At 57.0% G+C, this 26,210-nt stretch overlaps 1 protein-coding gene across 2 annotated transcripts; it reads right to left on the reverse strand.

Annotated features, from left to right (window-relative positions):
* Positions 1–7,110: 7,110 nt before the first annotated feature.
* Positions 7,111–14,474, reverse strand: AMOTL2 (angiomotin like 2). 2 transcript variants are annotated; one of them, XM_033069308.1, is made up of 10 exons: positions 14,418–14,474; positions 12,746–13,539; positions 11,289–11,511; positions 10,655–10,799; positions 10,423–10,515; positions 9,534–9,829; positions 9,149–9,441; positions 8,823–9,034; positions 8,416–8,556; positions 7,111–8,247 (listed from the first exon to the last, which is right to left on the reverse strand). In XM_033069308.1, exons 2-10 carry the CDS (start codon positions 13,450–13,452, stop codon positions 8,189–8,191), a joined length of 2,169 nt encoding a protein of 722 aa, XP_032925199.1. In that variant the 5' UTR covers positions 13,453–13,539; positions 14,418–14,474; the 3' UTR covers positions 7,111–8,188. The 2 variants fall into 2 exon arrangements, with proteins under 2 accessions (XP_032925199.1, XP_032925197.1); XM_033069306.1 differs by having other exon boundaries at positions 8,416–8,559.
* Between the last annotated feature and the right edge of the window lie 11,736 nt (positions 14,475–26,210).

Raw genomic sequence — 26,210 nt, forward strand, 5'->3', positions numbered from 1 at the left:
CCATGGACTGGAGATGGTCTTTGGACCACAGGAGTGGGGCTGGTGCTTGGTGGAGCATGAAGAGCATGTGGTTTGGCAGGGCTGGGCTGGCTGTGCTGCCTGGAAGCAGGCGGAGGCTGAGGGGGTGATGTGATGGGTTGTGATGTGATGGGATGACTGTCTTGCTTCACCACAGAGTGACACTTTCTCCAGGCTCTCTCCAAGCCTCCCAAGCCAGCCCATGGTGCAGCAGTCTCCAGGGAGATGTCCATCCCCACTCACTCTTGTTGCCCTGACCACAAGCCATGAGCTCTGCTGCAGCCGTGGCACACATCCCTCTTTTCCATGGGTTTTCTCCTCCCTTGCAGCTGTTTTGGACCCTGCAAAGCCAGAGTGGATTTTCCTGCATTGTATGCCCAGCTTCCCTCACACTCTCCTGGATGCAGCTCTGTGGCAGGGCAGGGAATCACTGCCAGCAAATGCCTGGCATAGAAGAGGAGGACAGCAGAGATTACACCCTGCAAGCAGCCATAAACAAGAGAGCAGAGTGCAAAAAAATTCCTGGGATTTGCAATCCAGTCTTCCTGATTTGCCAGTGAGCCCTGTGCTGGGGTGCTGGTGATGCTGAGCATTCCTCCCCACTGATCCATGGGCATTCCCAAATCATGATGGCTCCAGGCACTGCTCAGCATGGGGAAGGAAAGCAAGGCTGCTGGTTAAACAGACACACAGCTGAGGGGCGTGGGGACAAAAAAGGATGGAAGAGGAAGGAGCAAGGACCAAAATATTTGAGCTTTAGGGCAGGACAGCCTGTGTTTGGGCCACAGGATGGAGACTCTGGGTGCTGGAGACACATTTAACTCTGCAGGGACACCACCCAAAATAGCTGCCATGGGGTAACCACGTCTCCATGGAGCTCTATTCCAGGATGGAGCCACTCCTGCTCTGGGCTTGGGGCAGCAGCTCAGGAATAGCCTCAGCCCTGCTGTGCTTAGAGACAGCCACGAGCATCTCCCCTGCTTGTATGCATCCAGCATTCCTCAGGGAGGGCCAGGGAGAGGGACCAGCCTGCCCGCTTTCCATCTGATTTCATTTTCTTAGAATTTCCTCTGATGGTTCCTTTTTTTTTTTTTTCCCCTCTAATTCCACTTTTTTTTTTCCTTGGGGCAGCTGGAAAAAATAATATTTTGGTTGCCTTGGAAACACGCTCCTAAACTTTTGGTGGATCCAAGACATGCCTGGAGTTCCAGGATGGCCAGTCAGAGTGGTGGGGGCTTGCCCTCCCTTCCCAAAAGTGGCAGGAGCTGCTCTCCAGTGGCTCTGGACACACGTGGCCCTGACCCACCCTCTGTCCCGACCCCTGTTTACTCGGCAAACACAACATTGCTTACAAATTCCTGGGACATGCCATGGGATCTCTAGGCTGGGTAGTGTTACTTCATGCTGGACCCTGTGCAAGAGGGAAAAAAAATAACAGGATCGCACTTTCAGGCTGTAAAAATGCGGGTGGGAATATTTTCCAGCCTGTGTCATTTTCCATCGAGGCCAAAATTCACATTCTGCCTTTCTCTGTTTGTGTTTTTCTCCCTGAAACTTGGATTTTTTTTTTTTTTATTCTCCAGCTTTCTCGAATGAAAAATTAGGAAATTCAAGGAAAGCAATTTTCCCCCTTACCACGTTTCAAGGAAATTTTTGTACATATACAATTTCAACTGTCAGGAGTTAAAAGTTTCCTTTGGTCTGAAGCCAAATGTTTTCCCAAAAATCCATCATTTCTGTGATTTTCTGGGAAAGTGGGATATGGGCCCCTTCTCTTTCACTAACCAACACACATTCTTAAATTCTTGTTTATTCCAAAGGAAGGAGGAGAGGAAAGGAAAATCACAATGAAATATTTCCCCTGCAGTGGGCAGAGAGGCCAAACATCCAATTTTTCCTGGAAGGAAGAAGAGAAGTTTTTTTCATTTAAAAAGAAAAAGGGAAAAAAAAAAGAAAAAAACCAAACCAAAAACCCAAGGCACTACTTCTGTATGGGAAAACACTTGAAACTGGAGTTTCACTTGAAATGGCCTGAGCAGTATTGGTGTGCAGTGACTCTGTACTGGGAGAGAGAGCTGGGAAATGAAGCTGGGTGGGTTTTAAAGGCTTTCCCTGCCTGGAGTGATGGCTCCAGCCGTCTCCTTCTCCTCCAGCTGGATGTTGTTTCCCCCTCCAAAGGAAGTGCCCTTTTCAAGCCCCTTTGCTTCCAAGTGAGCTTCTAATGAGCACAGCTTTTGTTCATCCAGTTAATTAATCCCTGCTTCCCTCCAGTATTATTCCAGAGCATGTTGCAGCACCCTGTGGTGGGACGTGCCCATCACCCCAGTGACTTGCCCTTTGCTCCGTGCTGGATCCAGTCCTGTGTGCCAGGACCTGCCACAAACCTCTCAAATTGTCCTGCTGCTGCCAAAGTCAGCAAGCAACCAAAAGAAAACCCCATCAGATCTAGCAGGATGCTCCTTTCCCTTTCTTTTCTTTCCTGGAACTTCCCTTCCCTGCTTTCCAAGGAAGGATGAGGAGGCAGCAAAGGGAAGGAAGGAGTCTCAGAGCTGTCAGAGGAGCTGTGGAAGGAACCAGGGAATACCTGGCTGTTCTCATGTCCCTCAATTCCCAGCTGCCCACATCATCCCACATCATTCCTTCCAGCTCTTGGGGACACAAAGCGAGTAGCACAGGCAGCATCCCATGTCCCTGCCCCAAATGTCCGTGTGAGCTGCACCCCCAGGGCCTTCAGCATCCCCAGAACCTCCAGCATCCCCAGCAATGATCCCCAGAACTGCAAGGATTCCAGCATCTTTGAACATCCCAAACCTCTTCGGGCATCCCGAGCACTTCCAGCATCCCCAGCGCCTCGAGCATCCTGGGTCCCTCCAATATCCCCAGCTCCTCCAGCATCCCCAGCACCTCCAGAATTCCCAGTGTCACCAGAATTCCCAGTGTCACCAGAATCCCCAGCACCTCCAGAATTCCCAGTGTCACCAGAATCCCCAGCTCCTCCAGAATTCCCAGTGTCACCAGAATCCCCAGCACCTCCAGAATTCCCAGTGTCACCAGAATCCCCAGCACCTCCAGCATCCCCAGCTCCTCCAAAATCCCCAGCACCTCCAGAATTCCCAGTGTCACCAGAATCCCCAGCTCCTCCAGAATCCCCAGCCTTCTCCAGAATCCCCAGCACCTCCAGAATCCCCAGCTCCTCCAGCATCCCCAGCTCCTCCAGAATCCCCAGCACCTCCAGAATCCCCAGCTGCTCCAGCATCCCCAGCCTCCTCTGGCGTCCCTAACACCTCCTGGAGCATCCCTAGCTCCTCATCCAGGGGAGGAGATGAGTAAGATGCCCAAGGCGGGTCCTGCCCACCAGTGCCGCGCCACCACCGGGCTCAGCCCCGAATTCCGAGCACGGGGAACAGCGGGAGCGGCAGGCGGAGCAGACACAGCCAGGGAGCTCATCCGCCTGGTTTTTCAAGGTCACAGAGGTGGTGGGAAGGAAAGAAAAGAGAGCGAGGGGAAAAAAAAAGTTGACTCAGAAACCGCAGGGAATTTTTTGCCTTTTTAGAATACTGGGAAGAGAAAAAATAGCCACAGTTATTCAAAGCATCCAGGATAATAACAGCCTGTTTACTGTTTGCATGCAAAGATGGCAGGCAGGCAGCACAGCGCAGGGAAGAGGAATGAGGAATTCGCCGCGCTCGCACCGCGGGTCCGACCGCTTCTGCTGAGCCCAGCAAAGCCCGGCTGGTGATCCCGGCTGTGCGAGCAGGAGCTGGGCAGCCCCACTGGGACACCTGGACAGTCCCCACCCCTCCCCAAGGGTCCTGCAGGAAGGGCTTCAGGTGGCCCTGGGGCTGGGGAGGACGGGGACGGAGCTCCCAAGCTGGAACATGCTCCAAGGCTGAGTGGATGGAGCATCCCGGGGGGTGTCTTGGCCAACCCCTAAATAAGAACCCCCATCTTGCCATCCCATCCCATCCCATCCCATCCCAGATGCCCAGCAGGCACCTCCAGCCATCCCCTCGCAGTGGCGTGGGGCACGGGCACACAAGGACTGAGGACACAGCGATTCAGGGATCGAAGACAGGAGGTGCAGGGTCATGGGAATGCAAAACTCAAGACATGCTGATGTTCTGAAGGGAGGGGACACCTTGGGGTGGCTCATTCTGCAATGGAATGCAAACCCCGACGAAAGGAATTCGGGAAGGGAGCGTTGACCCCCTGGCAGAAGAAAGCCCGGGGGGCACCCCCCAACAAGCTCTGGACACAGAGAGGAGCCTGGAGGCTTGGGGGAAAAGGGTGGGATGTAGGAGGGAGGGAGGGGGAAGGGAAAGGCTCAGCAGGACCAGCGGGGAGAGCCTCATTCCTGCCAGTCCGACGAGCAAGCCGGGACTTGAGGCGAGAGAAAGCGCCCGGTTTGCCTGACTGGTTTGCTGGGAAGCGGCTGCAGGGCTGGCCCACAGCCTTGCCAGACTTCCTTCATGAGAATCGGGATTATTTGGAAGTGTGGGGGGGGGGAAATTCCCTTCCTCCCAAATTCCCATGAGGGTTTTTTGGTTTTTCAAACAGTTTTCCATATGGAGAGTGTGATGAGCTTGTCTTGCCTCACTCAGCAAGTGGAAAAGGAGTGGGGATGTACAAGGAGGTGAGGAGGAGCCATGGCAAAATTCATGGATGCTCCAGGGACCAAGTTCCAATATTCTCAAAGAGAAATGAGGAAAAGCAGGAGCCAAAGCTGCAGAGAGGCTGCTGTGCTGTGGCACCAAGGGAATGAGGTGTTCCTGACTGGGAATGGGGCTTGGTGATCAGCCAGGGAACCCCAAGGAGATCCCTGGCCTTGTCCCAGCCCACTGTGACCACAGAGGGACCAGAACTCCCCAGACACCCTGGAGCAGCAGAGCCATCTCCCTGTCACCCACAAGAGCTGCTGCCCCGGGACAGGGCACCCACCCAAAGCCACCAAGGTGACACTGCTGGCACTTGGAGCAGATCCTGCTGGCCCTTTCCCATGGCTGCAGGGATGTGGATGTGCAGCCCATGGGAGGAGTCACATCCAGGTGCCAGCCCAGCCAGCAGCTCTGCAGGCATCTCCAGCACCCCTTCCAGGGAATGGGAGCCCAGTGTCCTAGGGGTGTGAGAACTGGGGATTAGGAATGCAGGAATACAAGGATGTAGAGATCAAGGACACAGAAAAGGACACAGGGATGCAGGGACTCAAGGATTCAGAGGGCACAGGGGTGGGAGCAGGAGGTTTGGCTCCCAGGTGGTATTTCAGCCATGACAGGGACATGGGATAAAGGACAGTGGGTCCAGGCAATGCTGATGGTGAAATCCAGGGAGACAGTGTGGGAAGGGCAGACGGAAATGCCATGAGGACAGAGCAGGTGGTAACACACCCCCAGAGCAGCTTCCATGGCCAAGCTGTGCAGTTCCTTTGGGATGGTGCTTTGGCTGAACAGCATCCCTACCAAAGCACATGGCTCCATGAAAAGTGTGGCAGGAGGAGCTGGGACCTGCTGGATTTAGGAATCCTCTCCCTGCAGCCCAATTCCTGGATCCACAGGTGGGCTTTGTACTTTTTCCTGTCTGCCAGAAAAGACTGAGAGTCCTGGGGGTGAGAATCAATGGGCAAAGCTCTCAAGAGGAGCCCATTCCCTGAATCCTTGGTCCCAAAAAGCTCCCTGCAAACAGCCAGACCTGCAGCCAGGCCACTCTGCATCCGGATTTGGGTAAATAAAGCGTGGGGTGTGAGAGCTGCGGTATGCCAGGAATGCTGCCGGCCTTCCCGGCCTCTGGAGCACCAGGAGCTGGGGGAAGCAGGGCAGGTACAGCCCTGGCTGGAGGCTGCCAGGATCACCCAGACATATTCCCAACCCCAGCAGCTCCTTGTGAGCATGCACCCTGTTCTTCCCATCCCTGGGCCTGTTTCAGGGTCCTCTTCAGCCTTCTGCATGGGCAGAGCAGATTTCCTTGCTTGCAACACCCAGGAGATGCCATAGATGCAATGAGGATCCCAGCTCCAAGCTTCTCATTGTTCCAAGTCTCCCCAAGCTGCTCCTCAGGGAGAGAGACGGGTCCCACAGATGTAAAAATACATAATTTTTAATTTTTTTAGCCATACCTCTTCCAGATTCCTGAGTGGGAAGGCTGGGGCTCAGCTGGGGTTCAGCTGTCCCACTGTGACCAGCGATCCTCAATGGAGTCCTAAGGTGTCCTGCCTGGGGAAGGGATGGAATCACCATCCTTGGAAGTGTTGAAAACCAAGCAGATGTGGCCCTTGGGGACATGGTTTAGTGGTGGCTTTGGCAGTGCTGGGTTAACAGTCAGACTTGATGATCTTAAAGTTCTTTTCCAAGCTAAATGATTCCATGATTCTATGGAAGAGCTGGCAGCAAAACTGGTTTCTGATGGCATTGTTCCACATAATCCAAGCTAAACCCCATTGCAGAGCACAAGAGCTCCTGGTCCCCAGAGGCAGTGGGATAGCAAAGATGAGCTCCCAGTTAATGCCAAGGGGTGGCACAAAGGGAAAGCCTTGGCCTGGCTGGAGATGTTCCCTGGGAAGCACTAACACCACAGTTATCTGAAGATAAAAGTCCAACCCCTGGAAAACTTCTGGTCTTCCAGAAGATGAAGGAGCCAGGCAGAGTGGGAAGGGTTTGGAGATGGCTCACAAAGCCAAGGAGAGCTTGGGGACCAGACCCAAGCTGGAGGACATCAGGGAGTCAGGAGAGGAAGGGGTTTTGTGAGGAACAGGAGGAGGATCCCATCAGGATGCAGTTATGGGATGCAGAGAGCAAGGACAGCAGGGTGCAAGGATTGAGGACACAGAGATGCAGGGTCACAAGGATGCAGAAACCAAGGGATGCAGGAATGCCAGAGCAGGAAGGAAATTACATCAACACTTTCAGGCAACTCCTTTTCCCCCATGAAGATGAAGGATCCCCAATGGGATTTTGGGGAATGCAGAAATGCTGTTGAGCATTTTTCCCCTCTCCCATGCCCCCTAAATCTCTGGGAAGGACGTGTGAACCAGGGGGCCACTACTTCCCCTGGTGGCACCTCCATCTCTCCTCATTGCATGGCAAGAAAGAGTCCATGGACTGATATTTGGGTTTTTTTATTAAAATATTGTTATACCAAGTGGAATGCTACAGCAATCTCGGTATAGGGCGGCGTAACGAAACAGCCAGGTTTATGTTTAAATACTTAAAGATAACTTAAAACGCACAAACGAGAACTTGTCGTCTTTGGCAGGAAAAAAAAGTTCACAGCACGAAAAAAAATACTTAAAAAGAAATACCAATATTAATATAAAATATATTAAGTCATGGGGTTTGGGGTTTTTTTTCCTCTTTCATAATTTTTTGTTTCTTTCTATTTTGTAAACAATGCACGAGAACCGAACGCATTTTTTACGTGTCTGGGGAGAGAAAAATAAAAAATGCAGTTGGCCAGCAAATGCACACGTTGAAAGGGGGAAGAAATAAAGAAAAATATATATATTTACATGAAGGGCAAGGATGGGAAGCTCTGAGGGGCGGGATGTTGGCGCTGGCTACGGGCAGAAGCCAGCTGCCAGTAGCCAGGGGATGCAGCCAGGAGAAGGGAGGCACATCCATCAGCATCCTCAGAGCCTTTCACCTCCGCTTTTCCTGCACCTTTCATCCCCTCCATTGTCATTTTTGTTTCACTGTCACCCCATCACAAAGCCCTGGTGATGAAAACCAGGATGCAGGTGATGGAAGTTTGGTGCTCCCAGTGCTTGGCTTGGCCACGTGGCTGCAGGTGGTCCATGGGAGCCACAGGGATCCCTCCCAGCTCTGCCCTCGTGCAGAGAATTCAGCTTGAGGGGACAGTTCGGGCATCAGAGAGGGATTTTCCAGTCAGAAGCCAAGCACCTGGGAGGGTGCAGATGGCCAGGACCCAGAGGTGGGAGCTGGGATGGAGCCGGGATGGGGATGGAGCCACCGCGGAGTCCCTGGGCTCCAGCGCGCCCTGCGCAGCCGGGACCCGTGTGGCACCGAGGGGGACAATGACCCTGCCACACCCAGAGTCACTGCTGAGAGCGGCCGAGGGGACACCGCTGAGCTCCCGGCTCAGTCCCTCCTTCCCAGAGGCTTCTCCATCCCGACATGCTGGCAGGAAGGGTGCAAGGGCCACCGTGCAGCGCTGGGTGGCCTTAAATCAGGATCTCCACCATGTCCGACAGCTCTGGGGCTCTGGCAGTGGCTGAGCTCTCTGCAGAGAAAGAAGGGATTTACAGGGATTTGCACCCACATAATTCAACTGGAGCCTTAAAAACGCCTTAAAAATGGCTGATGCTTGTGCAAAGCCCATCCCAGGGATGCTAAGCCCATGTTCTGGGGTACCCCACCTCCCTGCCCCATACCATGCAGGGGGACTCACCCAGCACGGCGGTGCCCTCGCCCTGCCCGCTGCTCCCGGCCGCTCCGTCCGTCTGCGTGCTGCCGTCCTTGCTGCCGTGCTTCGAGTGGGATGGCAAGGGAAGGGTGCTGCACACTGCTGGCCCTTCAGTGGTGGCTTTGCCTGTTAGGGATTCAAGGAAAGGGATTCAAGTTTTCAAGGCCAGGTTGGACGGGGTTTGAAGCAACCTGGTCTAGTGGAAGGTGTCCCTGCCCATGGCAGAGTGGAACAAGATGAGCTCAAAGCTCCCTTCCAACCCAAACCATTCTGGGATTCTGTGATTGCTGCCTGGTCCTGGAGGAATCACTGCTCCCCAAGCTCTCTAACTCCAAACCACAGGGGGAAATTGCAAGCAGTGAGGCAGGGAGTGGGCAGGTGTCCCTGTTTACCTGTGCTGCCACGGGAGCTGCCCTCGGAGGCCCGGTCACTCTGGCCAGCCCCTGGCCAGCTTGGGGCGGCGGAGGCAGCGAAGATGGAGGGCACGGACTTGGCTGGCCTCAGGGAGCCCTGGAGGGCTTTGCTGGGGTCCCTCCGCGAGCGCTGCTGCAGGACTTTGATGACAGCATCCTTCTCCAAGATTTGGGCATGAAGGGCTTTTAACCTGGAGAGGAGGAAAGGCAGAAACTGGAAGAGGAGCCAGATGGGGAGAGGAGGATCCAGACACTGCCCAGAAAAATTTGCTGGAAGCCAAATGCCCCTGGCAAGGTGGCACTACCTGTTCTCCATCTCCTGGTGCTTGTGGCTGGCCAGGAGAAGGTCCTCGTTGAAGCTGCTGTTGGGGGAGTGCCGTGGGGAGTGGCTGATGAGGGTGGTGTCGCGCTGGGCGGCCGCCGTGGCCGCGGCGTCCATGGCGAACTGGCGCATGGTGCACTCCTCCAGGTACTTCTGCTCCCACTTGGTCATGTCAGCCTCCAGCGCCAGGATCTTCTCCTCCCGCTCCCGCAGCTGCTCCGACAGCGTGTGGGCGCTCAGCTCCGGCGTCCCCCCGCTTGCGGTGCCCGCCTGCCTCTGCAGCAGCCAAAACAACGCCGCGGTGAGAACCAGGAGCAGCCGGGAGGGCGCAGCCCCCGCCGGAGCCCCCGTGGCTCGCCAGCACCCACCTGCTGAGCCCGCAGCATCTTCAGCTCCTGCTCCAGGCGGGTGCGGAGTCGCAGCTCCAGCTGCTCCCGCTTCTCGCAGGCGGCCTGGAGCTGCCCCAGGGCTGCCTGCAGCCTCTCCACCTTCTCCACGTAGGCTCGCTTCTTGCGGAGCTCGGCCTCTGCCTTGGCCGCCCGCGCCTGGGCGCTGCCCAGCGCCTGCTCCAGCAGCTCTGCCCGCCGCCGCTGGTCCTCGTTGGCGCTGCGCAGCAGGGACACCTCCCGCTCCAGCTTCTCCTTCTCCTGCTGGTGCTCGTAGCCTGCGAAGGAACCCCACAAATCTCAGGCTTTTGGCTTCCCTAAGGCTGGCCCATGAAGCCCAGCGGGGATTCTTTGCTTCGCGACACCTCTTCGTCAAGGTCTTTTGTCAAATGGGGGTCAGGGGCATTCCAGCCACTTGGGCAGATGGCCAAAAGCCTCTGCGTGCCACACTCCAGCTTAAATTTTAGCTCGGCAAGAGTGAAATCTGCCTGGTGTGAATCCAGCCACTTTAGGGGAAGGGGATGCAATTCTTCCTACTAACACTAACATCTCTCTCTGCTAAAATTTAAGTTCATTTTCCCCAAAAAAAGCCCAGTCTGGCATGGCTGCGAAGTGCAGGAGGGAGGCGGGAGAGAACGGCCGGGCTGGCGTGGGGCGGGAGTGCGGGCTCGGTGCTGGAAGAGCCGGCGCTGCGGCAGGAATGTGGGGAATGCGGGTCACGCCGCCGGCCGGCCGCCGGGATTAATGGCTCGAGTCCAGCGCCAAGAGCTGCTCCATCCTCCCTGGGGAAGGGCGAGAGCTGCCGCCCGACACCCGCCTCCTCCTCCAGCCCAACTCCCACGGGCAAGGATGAGTGTCCCCCGGGACTTACTCTGTGCCAGGAGTTTGGCCACGCTGCCCTGGTTGCTCTCCTGGTTTTCCTGGGTCTTGCTGGCCAGCTGCTTGTTCGCCGATTCCAGCCGCTCTGGTCCAAAACAATCAAACCCAATTAAGATTTAAACACAAGATTTTGGCTGGAGGAAGTGGGAAAAGCCTGGTTTCCCATGGAAACAGCTGGGGGACACAGAGCACCCACAGGGATGGGGACGCAGAGGGTCCCTCACCTTTCAGGTCTCGGTTGAAATCCTGGAGCCGTCGCATCTCACAATCTCTCTTGTTCCTCATGGCTTTCTCCAAGGCTTCCCGCTTGGAAGACGCCTTGACGAGGTTTTCGTAATCCTCCGAGATGCGCTGGATCTCGCTCTCCAGCTGGGGTGGAGGAAGGGACAAGCCAGGGTTAGACATCCATGGAATGAGGAAAGGAAAGGGAGATGCCGGTCAAAGCTCAGCTGGGGTGCTCAGCCCAACCTGAGCTGCTGCAGGAGCTCAGTGCACCCCGAGCTCACCCCCAGCACACGTTTTGGGGGAGGAAACCTGATTTTTTCAGTCTTTTTTTCTTAGGGAAGAGTCTCTCCACATATTTTGGCCCAGCCACGGGGAACAGCCACCCCTTGTACACGGGCACACAAAGAGCTTTCTGTGGCGGCTGGGATGGGGGGACAGGCGGAGGGACAGGGTCACTGGAGAATGGGCTCCTTCTCCCCAGTCCCGGCTGCCGCGCCGCAGCTGCTCTGAGGGGAACGAGCCGCCGGAGCGAGGAGAAGGGATTAAATCACTAGAGGGGCTGAATTTTCACAGCAGCTGCTCGAGCATCCCCCCCCAGGCAGGAGGGACACGGGGATGCCACCATTCCCTCACCTTCTGGATGCGGCTCGCCTTCTCGGCACAGCTCTCCAGCTCCCGCCGCAGCTTCTCGTTCTCCCGCTGGAGCCGCTCGTTCTCCCGCAGGACGGCGTCTGCCCGGGCCAGGCGGCTGCCGGCTGACACCGCCTGGGCACTCACCAGCGCCTCCACGCCAGCCGGGCCCAGAGCCCCCGGACACAGCGGCAGGAACGCGGCTGGCACCGGGGAGGGCAGCACCCTGCAGGGAGCCAGAGAGGGGGTCAAGGTTTGGCAGGGTTGGCCGCAACTCCAGCATCCCATCGAGCACGTGCTAGCGCCTCCTCAAAGGAGGTGGAAGTGTCTATCCTGCTTTTTAGAGCTGGGAAGCGCTTGGTCTCTAACCACAAATCCCATCTTGCAGGCGTGCCTTGACCTGACCCCTCCAGGGCCTGGCCAGTGGGTCTGGATGGGCTCCCAACCCCCCAGGCCCCTCTGTTCCTGGGAGTGCTGCAGGCAGCCTGGGTCAGGATGCACCTTGGAAGCTCACATTTTCCTTATTTTCTGGGCTCCTCACTGCCAAACTATGATCCAGGCCAGCCTGGCTGCCCCTGGTGCCACTGCTCCAGCATCCCCCCTCAGCATCCCGCCTGGAATGCCCTGAGCAGGGTGGCTGTGCACGGCCCGGCCCCGCCGCGCTCCCCCGCGGGCTGCCCGCCAAGGGCCTGCATTCCTGCGGGATGATATAGGAGTGAGGAAGAATAACTACATCTTCCTCGCAGCTCCCCTTCCCCTCTTTGTTCCCTGCAAGGAGAAGGTTTTCCTGCTGCAGATGCTATCGCTCTCTGCCTGGATAGATCAGCAGGGCTGGGAGCAGTGTGTCCTTCCACTGAGCAACCAATTCCTTTCTTCCCATGATTTTCCACACTGGAAGAAGTTGTTTCCAGTCCTCCTTATTCCAGGCAATGCCTGGAGCCCCAGATGTCCATCTCACAGTCATGCTGGGGCTTTGCCAGAGGCACTGAGCTGCCAAAGGGACCACAGACCACCTGGCACCAGCCCAGGCTCTGCTCAGCAGCAATTCCAAGTTACATGGACATTCCCAACTCAGGATTATGGCATGGGTTTCTGTGGAACAGGGAGCATATTTGTCTTCCACCCTGCCCCATACCTATTCCACATTTAGCTGTTTCCTGGGCTGCTTCCAGCTCCTAGATTATCCCCTAAGTTAACCCCAGATTCCTCCTGGTGTGTGGGGAGGGGGCAGGGTCTGCTGTGGGAATGGGATTTTCATCACTGGTTGGAAAAGCCCAGCCCTGCTGGGGGAACTGGGAGAGCAGCAGAGTGGGGGGCTCCCAGCAGACCCCCATGGCCTCTGAGCCAGCGAGGACAGGAGCAGCTGCTCTGGGCCCCCACTGCCCTTCACATCCTGCAAGATTCCATAGCATCCATCCTGAACATTCCTGGGAGGCATCCAAAAGCAGAGCCCAGTTTACCTGATGTCAGGATGCTGAAATCCAGGACCGTCCCGGGAGCAGGGTCGGGGTTCAGCCAGGTAAGCATCCTGGTTGGGGATGACATAGGGATACTCCGGGGGCGGTCCCCGCGGCTCCGTGCCCTCGGGGTGCTGCTGCCCGCGCAGGGGGACGAGCTGCCGGGAGAGCTGCGGGAAGCTGTGCGAAGCGCTGATGGGGCTCTGCGCTTTGGCCCCGTTCCTCTCCAGCGACATCCGCATGAGCCGCTCGCTCAGCGACCGCACGTGGCCGTGCTTCAGGTCCTTGAGCCCCTCGTCGGGGCGCCGGGCCCCGCTGTCGGCCCCGCGTGGGGCGGGCTCAGCCCGGAGCCCCGCGCCGGCCGCTGCCCGCTGCGAGGCGAGCAGCTGCGAGTGCGCTTTAGCCTCCTCGTAGGTGGGGAGCTCCTCGCCCTTGGGCGGGCACAGCCGATAGACGCTGTTCTCCAGGTAGATGTGGTCGGAGTGATGCTCCTGGCCCTGCGGCTCCTGCCGCGTGGATTGCTGCACCATCTGGCTCTCCTCCGGGCTGAGGCTCTCCAGCGAGGAGCGGGGGCTGCCGGCCCCGCCGCCGCGCAGGGCTTGCTGCTGGATGGCCAGCAGAGTGCGGTTCTCCGTGAGATTCCCATAGCGCAGCTGCTCCTGGATCAGCCGGTGCAGCACCGTCCCGTTCGAGTCCTCCGCCGTCCTCATGTCCGTCCGTGCCGGCGGCAGAGCCACGTTTCCACCCTGGAAGGGCGTCCCGGGGAACCTCAACAGCGCCTGGCCACGCCGAGACACCTGCGAGAGGGGAAACGGGGCTGTTGGGAAGCAGTCGGGGCAGGACGGTGCGGATCCTGATGGACACGGGCTTGTTTGCCAGGAATGCGGCCGGGACGTGCCGCAGGGATGGGAGCCCGTGGCGGCAGTGGGGTGGCCGAGCCCCGGCGCTCTCAGAGCTCCCGAGGCAGGGGCTGGCACCTGGGGCTGGTACCTGCGGCTGGCACTGGCCCGGGAGTGGGGGATGGAGCGGCCCCACGGCACAGAGCCACCGGGAGATGGATGGGATTCCCCCATCCCATCCCTGGCACCCTGGACTTGCAGAGGTGTCCCAGTCCCGGTGAAGGTCCCGGGATTTTTCCGGGGGTGGGGGGGCTCTAGGTGCCGTGAGGATGTTCCGGGCCGGTTGGGAAGCTCCCGGGAGGGTTCCCAGTCCCTGGGGGTTGATTCGGCATGGGAGAGGGTCTTCTCCCCGAGAGGAACCGAGTCCTGGCCCCAGGGAGAAGGGTCTCGGTTCCGGGGGGCGTTCTTTTCCCGGGAGGGATCCCAGTCCCGGCTGGGGGCTTCCCTGGGCCGGGGGGGTTCTTTGCTGGTCCAAGAGTCCCAGTCCCAGGGGGGTGTCCCTGTCCCGGCCGGGAGAATCTCGGTCCAGGGGGGTCCCGGTACCGAGGGAGGTCCCGATCCCTGCTGGGGGGTTCCCAGTACCGGGGGAGCGCCCTTTCCCCGAGGGGCATCCCCGTGCCGGGGGGGTCTCGGTGCCGGTCGGGGGCGTCCCAGTGCTCGGGAGTTCCCTGTGCTCAGGGATTGTGGGGGGGGTCAGTACCGGGGGATTCCCGGTGCTGGGGGGTCCCGGTGCCGGGGAGTTCCCGGTGCCGGGGGGTCCCGACGGCAGAACTCACCGGGGCATGGCGGAGCGGAGCGGTGCTGTGGCGGCTCTGAGCGTCCCGGGGCCGCGGGGGCCGGGCCGGGCTTTGCTATGCCCGGAATGTGGGGCCGGTCCCGCCCCGCTCCGCCCCGGGGCCGCCGCCAGCGCAGGAGCGCGGCCGGGAGCGGGAGCGGCAGCTGCGGCCGGGGGGGTGGCTCTGCCCGCCAGCTGTCCCGGGCCGTAAATCTGCCCCAGCCTTTGTCTGCGGGGCCGGGGCAACCCCCAGCCTGCCGGCCCCATCTGCTCTGCCCCCGCGGGCCCCCCCTCCTTACATTCCCCCTCTTCGCAACCCCCCGCCTCGCATTCTCCGACCTCGCATCCCCCTTCCTCGTGTCCCTCTGCTTACATCCTCCTCACATCCCCCTCTTCACATCCCCCCTCCCACCCCCATCCTCTCATTCCCCATCTCGCATTCCTCCTCGTGTCTTCCTCCTCACATCCCCCCTCCTCACATCCCCCTCCTCATGTCCCCCTCTTCGTATTTCACATCCCACTTCTTGCATCCCCCATCTCGCATCCCCCTCCTCACCTTCCCCCTCCTTGCATCCCCTCTTCACATCCCTCTCCTTGCATTCCTCCCTCTTGCATCAGCTCCTTGTGTCCTCCATCCCCACATCCCCCTCACATCCCCCTGGCTGGGGATGCCAGCTCCCCGTGGATGCAGTAATCGGCACCTTTGGCTGTTCCCTGCTGCTCTCCCAGTCTCAGTTTCCCCTTTTGGGCTCTGCCACCACCTCCCTGGGGGGACACAGGGATGGAGGAAGCCAAACCCCCCCTTTAAACCCCCCGGCTCGTCTCTGGGGGGGACACTGAGCACCCCCAGCCCAAAGCAGTGAAACACCAGCCCTGTGTCAGCCCCGGGTGCCCCAGGCTGTCGGTGCAGAGTCCAGAGGCCCCGAGACAGCAGATGGCCAGAGGGGAGGCGGCGGGGAGAGGCAGGTGCAGGGGAAAATTGCTTATTAGCTCCGGGACATTAAGCTCCCATTCTTTTGAGGGAACTCGGCATCTTCCGACTGGCACAGAGCCAAGAGGCTGAGCTGGGGAGGGACTTGGGGGTCTCCAGCCTTGTCTCCTTGTTTTTCTGGTATCACCCCTGGGGCACCCAGGGTGCAAGCACAGCTTGCTACCTCTGGGTTATCTCCCAAAAAATGGGGGAAAAATTCAATCTCCATCATTTCCAACCAGGCTCAAAGGCAGGAGAGCATGGAAAGAAAATGCAGGGAGATGGAGTCAGTGCTTGGAGGAAGAGGAGGACCTGGAAACTCAAGAAACAGGTTTTCCAGCCCAGTTTTCCCAGTGACAAGTCAAATCCTCACAGATGAAGGTTGAAATGTGGGAATTGGCACTAACCCTGAAACTCCAGTGAGGGTAAAGCTTTGTTTGGGGAGGAGATGAGAGCACAGCACTTGTCCTGTGTCCCCAGGCACATGCAGAGTCTGGAAACACTGGGCCATGCCCAGCACCACAGCGGGGGATGGATGGATGGATGGATGGATGGATGGATGGATGGATGGATGGATGGATGGACAGGACAGGTTGGACAGGGCTTGGAGCAACCTGGTCTATTGGAAGACATCCCTGCCCCAGGCAGAAGGTGGAACAAAATGAGCTTTAAGGTCCTTTTTAACCCAAATCAGTCTGTAATTCTATGGATGGATGGATGGATGGATGGATGAGGGATGGATGGATGAGGCATGGATGGATGGATGGATGATTGATGCACCACTCCAGTACACCAAGCCCAGCAGCAGCATCTCTGACAGGACCCAGCTGTGGCCCTGCCCTGCTCTTTCCCAGGTGGATGGAGCCCCCACTGGAGCTCCAAGGGAGCCAGCCCAGCTCCCCCAGCAGCCAGGGTTCCTCTCCTGGCTCGTCCCCCCAGCCTTATCTATGGCTGTGTCACCCTGCTTCCCTTCCCATTTAACACCACTCTATTTCTGGCAGCAGGAAACCCCTCCTGGGTTGATAACACCCCTTTGGAAAGTGATCTGAAGAGTTTCCTCTCCTTCTTTCTAATGCTGGAGGTGAGAAAAGCCTCAACCTTTTCGTTTTCCCCAGGAGAAGGTGAAACAGCAGCTAGACCTGTGGGCGTGCTGGGGGCACCTTTGGCTGCCTGCACGGACCCTCTTCCCAGGTGGAGCATCCTGGGGGATGGGGCAGGGACTGGGGGACCTGGCTGGAGCCAGAGCAGCGCAGGTAGCGTGTCCCAGGCTCCGTGGGGTGACACATGGCTCCACAATGCCAAACCCTCCCACTGACCTCAGCCCAGCCTTATCGCCGAGGCGTTGGAGCGAGGAGAGGGAGCCAAGAAAATACTCGTGGGATGAGATCACCTCGGCTGTCTTCAGGCTCCCAAAATGCCTCAGCCCTCAGCCGTGCTGAGCCTGGAAAACTGGGGCATTGTGGGCAGAGGAAGGTGCCTGGGATGCAGAGGAGCTCTGCAGCCTCAGCACATCTGCCAGGGTGATGGTGACAGTGGTGACAGCGTCCCGTGAGCAGTGACACTGCCCCGTGGCCATGCTGAACCCCTCAAACCCCTCCATTGCAATCTTCCTGATAAAGATTCCTCCAGGTACCTGCTTCTGTCCCGAGCTCTGCATTCAGAGTGCAGCCAGGTGGGAAGGAGAGATGGAGTTCAAGGAATTGCACAAGTGCTGCTTGCCAGTGCCGGGAGCTGCATCCCCACGGGCAGGGAGCCAAGGCACCAGCCCAGCCCTGCCCCCTGCTCCCAGCATCCTGCCCAGAGGGATCCTATCCTCCTGAGATACCCCCTCAAGCTGCCAGGCCTGGGACCAGCTCATCTTCCCTGCCCTCTCTCTGAAATCTGCATCATTTTGGGGTGCCCCAGGTCTGATCCCCCCCCATCCCCTGGGAATGTGTGTCCTGCTGTGCACCAGGGTGAATTCCATTCCTAAAACTCCAACAGGGAACATGCCTCAATGTGGCTGGGGAGGGCATGGGTGGGATTGGGATGCTCCTGTGCCAAATCCACTCACTCCTGTTGCTGCTGGTGGCTGATATGGCTCTTCCTCAGTGGAGGAAGGAATGGAAGGATCCCTCTCCACCCGGGGGAAAACACTGACAGTCTTGGGGGGGACACAGCTGGAGCAATGAGGGCACCAGGACTGATCCTATCTGAAAGAGGCTGATGGAGACATCCCCAAGACATGAATCCAGCACCATTCCCAGCTGTCCCATCGCTCTGGGGACAGCCAGCTCCATGCCTGAGGTGTCTGCCCCAGAGCCAGACCCCTGGGATTCCCCTTGTTGCAGGGGGATGCTGGATCTGCTCCAGGTAAGGATCACAGAAATGTGGAGTGCTCCTGCTCCCACCTTTTCCTGGGTTCTCTCCTCTCCTACAGCTCATCTATAGATCCCATATGGATCTATAGATCCCATACTTCTGCCACAGTTCTTCATCCATCAAACACCCAGGGAGGTGATGCCACAGGCAACTTCACACAGCCCCTTCTTAGGAATTCTGAGAGGGGAAAAATGTGGCTGAAAACAGGGCCAGGACCCTCCTCTTTCTCATCTTCCCTGCATTTTAATCTCCCTGAGTCATTTCCATTCCTGGATGTTAAATTGTTCTTTTCTGCTTTCTTTTATTTCCCTGTTTCCTGCGAGGGGCTTGTTCATAACCTGCCAGCACCAGTGGGACCCAGTCCAGGGAACTGCCACCGAGATGTGAACAGGGACAAAGGTGGAGCCCAGCGAGATCCCAGAGCCACCAGCCCCAGGGGACCCAGCTCTGCATTTCCATAGCAAAGCCCCTCACTGTTGTTTTGCCACCTTTGAGGAATTTTCTCTTTTTCCTGAGAAATTCAAAGTGCTGGGTGTGATTTCCTGCCCACCTGGCAGGGAACCTCCCATGGCTCTGGGAGAAGGGGGGCTCCACCCCCTGCCCCAGAGCTCGGTGGGGACGTGGGGTGACACAGAGACACAGGGCAAGTGTCACAGGCAGGTGGCACCAGCAGCACCTCCTCACTGACCACGTTTGCCCACTGGACTCTGGAGCACATCCAGGTGGATGGATGGGTCTGTGCCCCCTCCCCAGGACCGTGGGGGAGCAGATCTTGCAAAAGGAGTGGGCAGAACCCAGAAGGGCAGGGGGACACCAGACACACCTGAATCCCTGGGGAATCCCACACCTTCCTGGCTGTGAGGAGAACATGACAGGGCTGCAGCCAGGGCAAACTCAGCTCAGCCTCGTGCTGCCAAACACAGAATAAGTGAGAACTTGCTGGGGGAGCAACCCTGCCCGAGGAGAGGCTGAGGAGAGACAAAAGGGCTGCTCATTCCAGCGATGACACTTTAAAGGCAGCTTGTCCCCAGTGCAGGGATGGGCTGAGTGACACAAGAAAGGGGAAGGGCAGCATCAGGCAGGGGTCGTTCATCATCCAGGATCCCAAAGGCAGCAGGAATTGTCACTGTCCTGCTGCTTCACCCACCTGCTGCCTGCTCCCTCGGGCTGCTGCCAGTGCTGGGGCCTTCCAGACACTGTGGTAATGAATCAGAGGTGGCCACGAGTGGGACAGAGTGGGACAGAGTGGGACAGAGCAGCTCTGTGTCACCTCTGGGGTCATTGCCAGCTGGACGCCAGAGCCATGCTGGGAGCTGTGTGGTGGTGAGAACACAAGGGAACAACTTGCCAGGCGTGGAGGGGACCTTGATGGCACTGAACATCCCCTGGCACCCTGGCAGTGGGGTTGTCACCGTGATGGTCACAGCTAACAGGGCTGGATGGCTACAGAGTCCATTGCCTGGGGACACAAAATGCCTGGAAAATATCCCTGACCCTCTTACCATGAGTTTTTGAGCTGTTGATGCCGTGCTCTTTCACAGAATCACAGAATGGCTTGGGTTGGAAGGGTAATCTTCCTGTGATCCAGGAAGCAGCCAGCATGCATGTCCTGAATGCTCCTGTGTGTCCTCCTGAGTGCTCCTGTGTGTCCTGGGTGCTCCTGAGTGCTCCTGTGTGTCCTCCTGAGTGCTCCTGTGTGTCCTGAGTGCTCCCCTGCTCCTTCCCACCTGTCCCTCCTCCCTCGCTCACCTGGGACAGACACACAGACCCTCCCTGGCTGCCTGCTCACAGTGCTCTGCTCCTGGAGCTCCTCACCCTGGCCCTGTCCTGGCACACAGATCCTGCCTCTAGCAGTGGGCAAAAGCCAAGGAAAAAAGTGAGAAGACCAGAACATGAAAATCACAGAACGGTTTGGGTTGGAAGGGACCTCTAAGGGTCATCCAATCCAATTCTGCCATGGACAAGTTCACCTCCCACAGTCCCAGGTTGCTCCAAGCCCTGTCCAGCCTGGCCTGCAACACTTCCAGGGATGGGGCAGCCACAGCTTCTCTGGACAGCCCATGCCAATGTTTTAACACCCTCATTGTAAAAAACTTCCTGCTATATCTCACAATTTCCTCCCAAATGCTGAGTACTGACCTCTCCCATGGCAAGTTTCCACCAGGCTCCCACACTGAAGGTCTCCTTGCTTACAGCCACAATTTTGGGGCTGGCCCTAGGGCTGGCAGCCTGCAGCTCTGCCAGCTTTTTTCCCAAGCTGAAACCCTTCTGGGATCGTGGGGACATGGGGACAGGCCCACATGTGGCCTGCACAGCACAACACCAGTTCAGCACCCCACAGCCAGCTCCAGGCAAGCTCAGGGTCAGAACAGCAGTAGCTGTGTTGGTTGGGACAGGTTAGAGCCCTTTGGCCAAGCTGCTGGAGCTGGTTTTGCTGTTCCAGAGGTTAGAGCTGACTTGGAACCCCTGTGCCACATCCAGGCAGAGCCTGTGACACCTGGAAGCCTCCAATGGGAACATGAAGAACACAGGGTGGTTCTTCTCTGCATTGTCCCCAATCCTGTCCATCTCCTGGAGAAAACGTTATTCATGCATGGGGTGAACCTCCCTCTTCCCAGCCCAGCCAAGGTGGGAAAGTTTATTTGGGATAAGTCTCCCCTTTCCCAGCCCAGCCAAGGTGGGAAGGTTTGGTTGGGATAAATCTCCCAGCCAAAGTGGGAAGGTTTATTTGGGATAAATCTCTCACTTCCCTGCCGAGCTGAGACGCTTTGGTTGGGACAAATCTCCCAATTCCCAGCCAAGGTGGGAAGGTTTATTTGGGATAAATCTCTCAATTCCCTGCTGAGTTGGGAAGTTTTGGCTGGGACAAATCTCCCAGCCCAGCCAAGGTGGGAAGATTGGTTGGGATAAATCTCCCAGTCAAGGTGGGAAGGTTAATTTGGGATAAATCTCCCAGCCAAGGTGGGAAGGTTTGGCTGGGATAAATCTCCCCTTTCCCAGCCCAGCCAAGGTAGGAAGGTTTGGCTGGGATAAATCTCCCAATTCCCAGCCAAGGTGGGAAAGTTTATTTGGGATAAATCTCCCCTTTCCCAACCCAGCCAAGGTGGGAAGGTTTATTTGGGATAAATCTCCTCCTTCCCAGCCAAGGTGTAAAGGTTTGGTTGGGATAAATCTCTCAATTCCCTGCCGAGTTGGGAAGTTTTGGCTGGGACAAATCTTCCAGCCAAGGTGGGAAGGTTTGGTTGGGATAAATCTCCCAGCCAAGGTGTGAAGGTTTGGCTGGGATAAATCTCCCCTTTCCCAGCCCAGCCAAGGTGGGAAGGTTTGGTTGGGATAAATCCCCAGCCAAGGTGGGAAGGTTTGCTTGGGATAAATCTGCCAGCCAAGGTGGGAAGGTTTGGCTGGGATAAATCCCCAGCCAAGGTGGGAAGGTTTGGTTGGGATAAATCTCCCAGCCAAGGTGGGAAGGTTTGGTTGGGATAAATCCCCAGCCAAGGTGGAAGGTTTGGTTGGGATAAATCCCCAGCCAAGGTGGGAAGGTTTATTTGGGATAAATCTCCCCTTTCCCAGCCCAGCCAAGGTGGGAAGGTTTGGTTGGGATAAATCCCCAGCCAAGGTGGGAAGGTTTGCTTGGCCGCCGGGCGAATCCCTCCGAGCGCTGCCGCGTGTTCTATCCCGATGATACAATAGAAAATGCCTCCCAAGTCCCGGCCCTCTGGAGCATTTCCTTAGCTCTCTGGAATTTCCGTTGAGTCCTTCCTCTCCCAGGCTCTTACCGAAAACCAATGTCACCGCTGGGCTCTGGAGAGCAGCCAGCTCCCGGGGTCCCTTCCCCGTTCCCCCACCTCCGTGTGGGGATTTGCAAGGAGCGAGCTCCTGGAGGGTGTCAGCTCCGTGTGCCCCTTGATTAATCACCAAAGGCCACTCTGCCAATCAAGGAAAGATTTACAAGGCAGGCAGGAAGCTCTTGTTTTTACAGGAGTGCCTCAAACACACGCACACAGTAGGAAAAGCAAACATTCCAGGCATACCAAGGGATCCACGGGATAAAAATTCCCCAAACAGCCCAGATTAAGATACTTGGCTGCACATGGAAACACTAAAACCTGGGCTCAAGGATTTAATTGTCTTCTTTAGCAGCGAGGAACAACCTGAGCGGCCTGGGAACAGCCACCCCGGGGGGCAGGGAGAGGGGTCAGTGGCACTGCCCTCCCTACAATAAAGGTCAGGGCTGGCCCCCACCCCTCTCCCAGCTCCATATGGTCGCCAGAGCCTTGTGGCAGAGCTTAATGCGAGTTTTCCTTTGGAAAGGCTCAGCCCCGCTCCTGGGTGAGTCAGGCAGGGTCGCTGTGAATCAATGGAGTGCTGAATCCCAGCCCAGGGGAGCAGAGAGAGCCTCTGCTCCAGCTGCAGCCCCGAGAGCCCCGGCCTCAGAGGTGAGCTGTGGTCATACCTGTCAGCTCCCATCCTGCCCTGAAGGCTCTGGAGAGAGCAGGAACACTCCCATCCTCTCCAGTCCCATGTCCCAGCCCAGGAGAAGCCACAACTTTGCTGCCTGACAGTGACATTTTGGTTTATGGATTTTACATGAAAGGCAGGAGGGAACTGCTATCCCTGGAAGTGTCCAAGGCCAAGATGGATGGGGCTCTGGACAGTCTCTTCTGGAGACTGGTGTCCTGTTCCTGCAGGTCAGAAAGCAAGAGGGCTCTGAAATTGCTGTGAGCTGGAAATACCCTCCCTCTGGAAGGGCTGGGGGCTGTATCAAGGCTCCTGTCTCATCTTTCTGCAAACCAGAGCACAGAGAGTGGAACTGGACCTCACCTGTTACACATGGTTTGTCCACTTCTGCTCCAAATCCAGCTGCCAGCAGCTTGTCCCAGCAGGATGCTCTGGTTTGCACTCAGGGATGGTTTCTGGAAGAGCAGAGACTGATAGGGAAACAAATCACCTGGTGAAAGTGAGAGTTAAAGGGAAGCCCCTTGAGATCACAGAATCATGGAATGGTTGGGGTTGGAAGGGATCTTAAAGCTCATCCAGTTCCACCCCTTGCCATGGGCAGAGACACCTTCCAGTCTCCCAGGTTGCTCCAAGCCCCATCCAACCTGGCCTTGGACACTTCCAGAGATGGGGCAGCCACAAGTTCCCCAGGCAACCTGTTCCTTATCCCAAAGTGCAGCCCATGCTCAGAGGCTGCCTGCCCCAGAATCTCACCCCAGCCCCCCTCCTGCAGTCCAAGCTCTCCCAGAGTTCCCCATAGCTGTGGGGATGCTCCATGGGATGCAGATGTGGGATGATTGAGGGTTTGCATCTCAGCACATCATATCATTCCTGCAAGCAGTTCCTTGTGCTCCTCCTCTTCCTCTCTTTCCCCTGCTCATCACCAGTCCAGGACCTTCCAAGAGCCAGCTCATGGCTGGGACACAGATGCAGCCTTCAGGAGCTGGTTTTGTCCCAGTAAACATTGGCTTTAATGTGGATGGTTTCAGCGTTCTCTGAACACTGCCAGGGCTGTTTTGAGTGTGCAACCCTTTCCCAGAATCCAGCACCGTCCCTTTCCAGGGCTTTTCCAAATTCTCTGAGGCTTCCAGCTTGGCAACTCCCATCTGAAGTCACTGGAGAGGCCACCCCAAGGGAGATAAGCACTGCACACCACCCAGGGACCAGAGGGTCCAGCAGCTGCTGGTGACACAGAGGGGTGGGTCTGGAAGGAATGGTCAAGGACAATCCCTGCTCACACTGTAGAGGGTCAGGGATAAACTCCCTGGAGTGTGGGGGTCAGGAGACCTGGTGTCAGGAGGGCCATTGCTGTCACCCACCCCAGACACTGGGCAGGCTGGAGGAGTCTTTCCACCAGAATTCCCAAGGTCTCCCAAGTTCAGAGTGGAGATGCCTTCGGGCTCTTCCAGGAGATCTCTGGCATTAGGCTGCTGATCCTGGGCACCTTCTGCCCACCACGGGCTCATTTCCTGGCTGGGAGTGGGAGGTGGGGAAATACCAGGGCAGGTGGAACTTCCCATCCTGTCCTCAGAACGGGGTTGGGAGACCTGCCCAGGCTGCTTCAGCTGCCCTCGTCCTGCCTTGCTTTTCTTTACTTCCCTTCCCATTCCTCCCCACCCCCTGCCTTGCTTTCCCTTGGTTTCCACTCTCTTACCTTGCCATTCCTTCCTATCCCTCCCCTTCCCTTGTTTTCCCTTACTATGCCTTCACTTCCCACCCCTTGCTTTGCCTTCCCATCACTTCCTTTTCTTCCTGGTTTTTACCTTCCCATCCCTCCCTTCCCCTTCCCTCCCTCCATCCAGGTTAACCACCTGCCCTGCAGGCACAGCTGCTCCACCTGGCACCCTGCCCTCACATAAAATAAAGGGATTGAAATGACAGATTAAGCCTATTTGGCTTTATATCACTAAATTCCCGTGTGTGCCTAGAATCACCCATCATTTCCCACATTAACTACTCAGTGGAATTACTTTGTCACCCCAATAATTTGTAACACCAGGTACTGGAACCCCACTGCTGTCACATGGAAGCTTTGAGCAATGCATAAATAATGAGCCCTAATCAATAATTATTTCTGGACATTCTCTGCTTTCCCTCTGTTGTCAGAGATGGGACAGATGTGATCCAGGTGTGTTTAGCCGGGAACTGGATTTTGGTTTGCGTGCATCAAATATCATCACTTTGAGTCACAACACGTCAGTGCTCTGAGCAAGATGCTCAGGGGCAGAATAAGGATGAAGTCATGGGGGGAACCAGCAGCTGCAAAAATGCAGGGATTGGGAAACGCAGCCGACGTCAAACTGCTCTGGGAAGGAGCAGGAGTTACAACACAGAGACTAGTTATGTTTATTGGGGTTTAAAAAAAAAAAAAAAAAAAAAAAGGGAAATTTTTGCTGCATAGAAAGCAATACAAGAAGAAAGTTCGCTCAGTCTGGGGGCATTATTTTAATTAAAGTTTAGTTTATTCATGTGTTTGATTATTGATGTTTCAGAGATTATGATGGTCTGCATATCCACACCGTGGAAAAGAGAATCAGCTCACATAACTCCATGTTAGCTATCCTTTGTCTGGGATAAACCCTCCCAGCTGTACAGGTTACAGGGCTTGGATGTGCTGTGGTCACTGCCACCCCACGGACACAGTCAGGCAGGTCCCCCGCTCACAAAAACCCAACCACCGGTGTTAAAAATCACTTGCCAGCCTTAAAACGCCTCTCCTTCCCCTGTGCCGGGAGGATGAGGAAGGGATTCCAGGCAGGTCCTGCGTGGGGCTGCCGTGCCCTCTGCTGGGCTCTGCATCCCGGCTCAGCCTCCTTCCCCGAGGCCTGGAAATTAAACTCCTAACATAGCCAGGAGGGTTTGAATTAAAACAGACCCCACCACCCCTTAGGGTCCCTGCGGGACCTTCTGGTGGAAAAGCTGCCCCGGAGCTCTTTAATCTGCCCATTTCCCTCCCTGCTTTCCTTTAAAAATCCTTTTTGCTCCTGTGTAAAATGCTGGAACCAGCTTGGAGTGAGGAGCTGGGAAGCAACAAGAAAAGCATTAAAACCCCTTTTTGTCACCAAAATTTGGGAATAAAACTGCAAAACACCGATGACATATTAAGGATCAGGCATTACTTTATTCCAGCTGGATGCTCGAGGGATAACTCTGCCTTTGGGTGCACGCCTGGCTCAAGCTGCTACCTGTATTTATTAGCCAGGAGACACCAGGATTAGCCAGGAATTTATCAGGACAGTGTTACACATCCCCGTGAATTTGGTACTTTAGGCGGCCTGGGTGGGCTCGAGCTGTTCCTGAGCTCCCAAAAAGGTTCCAACACATTCATTTAGCAGCGGGCCCGGAGCAGGGAGCCGGGCCGTTCCCGAGGCTCGGGCTCGAGGACCGGGCGAGCCCCGCAGCACCACCCGCGCCTCGCGCTTGGAAGCCACGGCTCGAGCCCCGCGGTCGCGTTCGGTCGCGATTCCGTTGGGACGCGGTTCGGTCGCGATTCCGTTGGGACGCGGTTCGATCGCGGTGTTGTCGCGGTGCGGTTCAGTCGCGGTTCGATCGCGGTGCGGTTCAGTCGCGGTTCGGTCGCGGTGCGGTTCAGACGCGGTTCAATTCGGTCGTGGTTCGATCGCGGTGTTGTCGCGACAGCAGTAGGCGGGCGCGATGCCGAGGCGCAGAAAACACCGCCGTGCGCCCAGAGCGGCTCGGTGAGCGCCGGGCAGGGGATCCCGCACCGGGATCACGGAGATGGAGGGCGGGGAGACACAGGGACCGGTCCCTGCTTCTCCTGGGACACCGCGGGGGTCTGTCCCCAGGAGTCCTGGGAAAGCAGCGGAGCCCCTGGAAATGCCCAGCAGGGACCCCAGCGAGCTCCCACACCAGGTGCCCACCAAACCGAGTCTTGGAGCAGGGAAAGCTCCTGCCCCTCCAAGGGGACAAAGCTCCTGATTCTTGGAGCAGGGAGAGTTCCTACCC

Source organism: Catharus ustulatus, chromosome 10 (genome assembly GCF_009819885.2).
Source record: "Catharus ustulatus isolate bCatUst1 chromosome 10, bCatUst1.pri.v2, whole genome shotgun sequence".
Taxonomy (NCBI): domain Eukaryota; kingdom Metazoa; phylum Chordata; class Aves; order Passeriformes; family Turdidae; genus Catharus; species Catharus ustulatus.